At 34.6% G+C, this 6275-nt stretch overlaps 1 protein-coding gene across 1 annotated transcript in view; it reads right to left on the reverse strand.

The window, feature by feature from the left end:
- The window catches only part of LOC139979536 (guanylate cyclase soluble subunit alpha-2-like), a 60524-nt gene extending 54653 nt beyond the window's left edge, over positions 1-5871 (reverse strand). Inside the window, exon 1 of the mRNA XM_071990451.1 lies at positions 4972-5871. Coding sequence (XP_071846552.1) covers positions 4972-5319 — 348 coding nt within the window. The 5' untranslated portion in view covers positions 5320-5871. The remainder of the gene's footprint in view (positions 1-4971) is intronic.
- Between the last annotated feature and the right edge of the window lie 404 nt (positions 5872-6275).

Raw genomic sequence — 6275 nt, forward strand, 5'->3', positions numbered from 1 at the left:
GTATTGTGCTTAAGTACACGATTAAGTATACACTGTTTTTACACAAAGTTTAAAACAAAATGGCAAATTTGATTCGTTCAGAAGCTTGATATAATATTCTTATTTCTGGGATTGCGTCTAGTGTAACTTCAACTAAATAGATCATCTAGCAATCATCAAAGCAGAAGAGCCCAAATATAAATAATACTTTAACGTACACAATATAGAAACCATCTGTTTGATTTTGACAAAATGATAACTCTCTAGTAATAACGTCCATGAGAATTTGAAATAAATAGACAAATACGACAAGGGGTTTAGAAATGCAGACAGTTTCCACTTGCATTATAGATCCGAACACTCTCCGAAGGTCATCACGCCCACCCCCCTCCCCCACCCTTTCTATAGTTCTTTCCTTTCCCAAACCCAGCCATGGCCTACAATGAGAACAATAACATTTCGTTGAAAACCTTTGAAACATTGGCCATCGATGGCACGGCCGTAGAAAATAACCGTTTGTCCTTCACTTCCTAAAGTTTACTTTACTATGGTTTCATAGTTATACCTGGACTGCGAAATCTTTGCCACCGGCGTATGACGTCACAGGTTTAAAGAAAGCAGCATTTCAATCTAATGTTGGAATCAAATTCAGTTCAAGTTCTAATAATTGCTTCTCTAAAAGATGAATTTGTGCTCTCTTGGGAGCAACCCTTGAGTGTTTATAAGCTCTAAATATCTGCAATAATTTAAAATATCTTTGGATATTTTGATCAGGACCAATTAATTCGTTGTATGCTGGAAGTGTATAGGATAAATCAATATCAGGTTGTCACCTACAACACCTGGGAATCGATGGTAATTAGCTGGTTAATTAAATCATAACGTCCCCTCCACACTGTCAAGTTACCTTCAGAGTGATATACGTATCACTTGTTTCATTTCCTCTCCTCATACTACGAACTTCTACGAAAATTCAGTTCACAAAAAATGTGCCTTTTGTGGACTATATTGCAGTTACTTGCAAAGTAATTTTGAGTATATAGGTGTACATCTCTGAGTTTTAAATACCAGTAAGTAAACCGTCCGGTCGGTAAACTTTACCATTTATATCTCAGCTACACAGAGATAGAGATGACCTACCCCTCCTCACCACACCTCTTTTCCTCCTATTCAAACATATCCTCTCAGACAGGTTCCTCATTATGTCGATGAGCTTTTTCAAATGGGTATCGCTTTGCATATCTTTGCTCAATTTGAGTCATATTTTTTTTCTATTTCATAAAAATCTAAATGCCATTTCTGATGAAGTATGGCCTTGATGAATAACAATATAATATTTGAGGGAGATAATAATATACAGAATCGGCAGACATGGACTTTAACAGCTTCAACCCGCGATGTTAACGACCCTTAAGGGTGAGAAACTGATCCACATCTTAGCCCCAACTTCTACTTAGAGAGAGACAAATCACTGACAAGGTTAGATGGATATTGCTGAGGAGGGTTCTCTCATGTGTAGCACTCGGAACGTATACACCGGTGAATAACTTATAAATAGATATATCTATATCTGCATCTATATCTATATCTATCTATCTATCTCTATATATATATATATATATTGATATATATATATTGATATATATATATATATTTGTGTGTTATAATATAAGTTTCCTTCATTGAAATATAAACATAATGTAACTTACTTGTCGATAAAGTTCTAAAATTGCAAGGTTAACAAATGGCGACAAAAGGTTGTTAAAACTCAATTTAATGCAATGTTACTTTATTAAGTTATCAAGGAATCATTCTACACTGTAACCATGATGTTAAAGGAGTCACACGTCTGTATCCAGTACATGGCAAGTATTAAGTCACATACTTTACTACGTGAAAAGTGTTGCTCGGTTTTGTAACTTTGCAAAACTTTGTTTGATTTAAAAAAAGTAAGTAGGCCTATCGTTAATGACTAGTTATGATTATTTGGACGTCATAAAAAACAAAACGGAAGACAAACCGAGCAGAGAACATCTTTTTTATAAGTGGAATATGATAGTGAAATTCAATCAGAGAATGTAAGTAACCTATACTACATACTCCCAGTTTGAATAAACCTACCATTAAATTCTGTTCCTGAATTATAGTAGCATATAATCATATAATATTATGATAAGATATTCTGAGCGGCTTAATTATTGTAAGTTAAACTTCCCCGTGTTTCGTCAGACCAGTTTGTTCTCTCTGTCTTATGAAATGTTCAGAGTTTAAAGAAAACCTGTTAATCATTCATAATTATTCTTATATCGAATACTTCTATTAATCGTCACACAAAGGACAGAGCCTTAACCACACCACTCCGCACTGTATGGGAAAGTACAGTTATGACTACATGGTCATAATTAGAATAGTTTACAATAAAATTAAAACTAATAATGATTGAACTGTTCTTCTTTACTCTATTATCGATTCTAAGAATTCATAAATCAATAATGATCGTTTTCAATGGACTTTCTCAGTCATTTGTGTCTATTAAAGTCGCGATGTCAAAGATCATGTATCAAGAATATTAAACGTAAGTTACGATTGTCATAAAGAATGAAGACTTACAAAATATGGATCCTTTGATCATATGCCTCAAATGAAAGGTAATTAATAAAGTGAATATTAATCGAACAATCATACAGTTATGTATTTTCTATTTATTGTAATGTTGACCTACTAATATTTATCTCTTGTAGATGCATCTAGGTCAATATATATATTAAATTATTGTTATTTTGAATTCCGTTATACAAGGAAAGTCATTCACAATACAAAAGAAAAAAAAATGTTGTTTATAGTAATTTGCTCTGCAATATTTCAACTTAGAAATGGAGGATTATTTACAACCTTATATAAAAACTTATCACCTAGTAGTAGTACATGTTGTATTGAAATGCGTTATAAAAGACCTATTTGTAAGTATAGGATAATAAATATATTATTTATTTTTGATAGATTAGTCCAAAGTGGGTGCAACAAGCGAGTGTTTATTTTATATAGGCTATGTTGAGATGGATAAGCTTTGCAGATCTGAGCGTTACATAGGGAATGCCCAGGAATATCCTCCTAGCATACAGTAGAACTTACGTCACGGATATGTTGCCTTTGAAGTTAAAGCTACTGGCTGACTTTAAATTTAACAGCAATGCAGGCATACTTATCAAACTTCCAGACTATCCCAAATAAATAATGTAATATAAGATAACAAGCGATGAGGTAGTCCTTCCATTTGACTTGATATGCAAATGAGTTGGCAATAGTCTACAGAGAGTAAGAAAACATGTGACATTCTGTCCCGATTGATGTACAAATCTATTGATGTTAGTTTTGTATTATTCTTTCTCGAAATTTGAGACATCTGTATTTCTTTAATGTTATATACTAACATTATACTTTGAGCTGGTTTAATTATTTATTGGTTTATTAGTTGTATAATCCTTTAAGACCTTTACCTAAGATAACACAAACAAGGTAGCCGTACTGTAAGATTGCTTTCATATTGTTATAATAAAGTAGATAAACAGGGATATATAGACAGAAAATAACAATACCGTATTAAGGCTTCTCTCGCCTTATTACAGGGACATGCATATTGATAGTTAACTCTAGGATACACCATTACTAACACAAATTACCTTAAAGAAAACGAAACTCACTCAGAAATTCATTGATAATAATGGGAAACATACGGCACTTTATTCGTAAATATGGGAATACCTCGAATAAGCAAGGATAAATTAAGACACTAAAGTCAATACCACACATTTTCAAAATTTCCATTCTACATGTCCTTACTTAACACTGAATCCTGTTGTCAAGAACGCTCATTAATTAAGCCAGAGAAATGCCAAAATCAGGAAAATATATGATGTTTATGATGTATATCATCCTCGGAGATACACTTGTGCTATTAAATATCAAAGATTTCATGTTTAAGATATTTACTAAGCCGATAGCAGTAATTGATTATCAATAAAACTGCAGAATACGTCAAATACAGTAGGTTTACATGAAACTGCAGAGTTTGTCAACATAGTCAACACAGTACGGGGAAATTGCATGTAAAACAAGAAATATATATATATATTGATATATATATATTTCTTGTTTTACATGCAGTAAATATATATATATATATATATATATATATATATATATTTATATATATATATATATATATATATTTCATGTTTTACATGCAGTAAATATATATATATATATTCGATGGGAAAAACAAAGTATGTGTTTTGGTTTCAGTCATCATTTAGACTACCATGCGATATAGATATTATAATAGTATCACGTGACTATACACATTTCCTTGACTTAGGCCAGAGGTTGTGGGCCCCATTGTGCTTTGGGCTTCATTACTAATTTATAATTTTTGAAAGAGACAAATACGTTTATGCTGTCATGTTTAACTGTGGGGAATGAATTCTACGTTGAAATTACACATCTTTGATCGATAACTGTCAATAAACTCTAGAGACAAGGTGTTTACACAAAGTTTCTCCGAGTTATGCTAGAAGCCCTTAGTGGATAGTTGGGCCCCATCTCACAACAAACGGTATAGCGCTCATTACATTGTTTTTACCTTCAACTGTCTCATTTATTTTCGCTCTCATCTCTTCCTCCGGTTTGACAACATCATTCATAAATGCTGGTTTATTTTCGATAGTTATGTTTCTTTAGTTCACACCCTACAATTCCCCAATTCGTTTAACGTTAATCTGAATCAGCCTCCCCTAACCCCCTCCCCCCCCCCCCATCCCTAACTCCGTACAAGTTAAAGGAGCCTCTGCCTTAACTATGTTCTTTGAAATGTATAACATTTAACTATGCATTACCCAAAGTTTTGTGTTTATTGCTATCCTTTTCAACGGTAGAGCTATAGAGACAGTAGGCCGTTACGCCATATTGTTTAAGAGAAAGATGCAATGCACTTACCGAAGGAGACACCAGGGCCGCGACACCCTGACTTAAAGTATTTACATCCATTCTACGGCCCCTAACCTCCTCATCATCATCGATCTCCGTCTGCATCATCTGACTGGTCACCGTAGAAACGGCGCGATGTGGAGACTGTAGGTCCGTGGAAGATCCAGACTGGTTCGAAGCAGTTGATATTTTTCGTTTTGGTGAAGAATTACCTGATATTTTCCTCTGAGGTGAAGTAGAGTCTGATATTTTTCTGCTAACTGAGCTAGAATCAGAGCTTTTACGCGGAGGGGACACAGAATCCTCATCTTCGGTGATATTAGGCGACATGGGACAAACAGAAAAATTGGAAGCCATGATGATTGCGTAAGCATCCACTGAGCACCTGTCAACGTTCTGTGGTCGCTTCAGTTGATACACATGTATATCGTATATGCTAATCCGTGTAAAATCGTGTTCCTTCTAATCCTTTGACAAGACACAAAATCCTTGTTAATGAAGGCGATAAATGTTACAACACTTGTAAACACGCGAGGATCAACATCTTCTCATGTTTATCGTAAAAGACAAAATACCTCGTACAAACATTGGCAATTTCTTAATCACACGTAAGGCGAGTAGTACACAGCACAGCCATAACGCTGTTGTGTATGCGGTCTTCCTGAGACGGCGTTTCGCGTTACTGTTGTTACGTACACGTGCAACGTAACCCAAGCACCAAAACACAACTTTGATTTGCAGTTAGTTATGTGTGTTGGCGCTCGACCCGTTCGTTCTCTGTGTCAGGGCAGTCGAAGAGAGAAGGAAGTCGGCATTGTTTGGTATTAATAATCTGTATACGAAGATACGAACGTAGGAAAGCAATGTTAAGCACGTAGCAAGTATGATTTCTGTTGGGTATGTAGGTCAACTCATCTCGCCTGTGTGTACATGGAATGTGGGATAATTATTCACAGCGTTTCGGGCTAAAAGGGAAAGATTAAAATGAAACGGGTGTATGCCTAATTAGTCTCAGACGTTGCATTAAGATGAATTACCATTTTAAAATGTTAAAACTGGCTATCATAGAATGAATAAAAGCCGGTCGTTTCCCATTGTGAGTTTCGATATATCAAAAGCAAATATAGACCTTGACCTTATCTCTATCTTTGTCATATAAGGATACTTTAGTAACTTTTATGTACGCCAATTTAAAAGGGGAAAAAACGATCAGATGAAATTCAAGGAGGGTGTCGTTTTTAATTACTGTCAGAGATATACTTTTCATAATTTCTTTTGTGTTTAAATGTAGATCAGGCACAAATAAATACCAT

Source organism: Apostichopus japonicus, chromosome 14 (assembly GCF_037975245.1).
Source record: "Apostichopus japonicus isolate 1M-3 chromosome 14, ASM3797524v1, whole genome shotgun sequence".
Taxonomy (NCBI): domain Eukaryota; kingdom Metazoa; phylum Echinodermata; class Holothuroidea; order Aspidochirotida; family Stichopodidae; genus Apostichopus; species Apostichopus japonicus.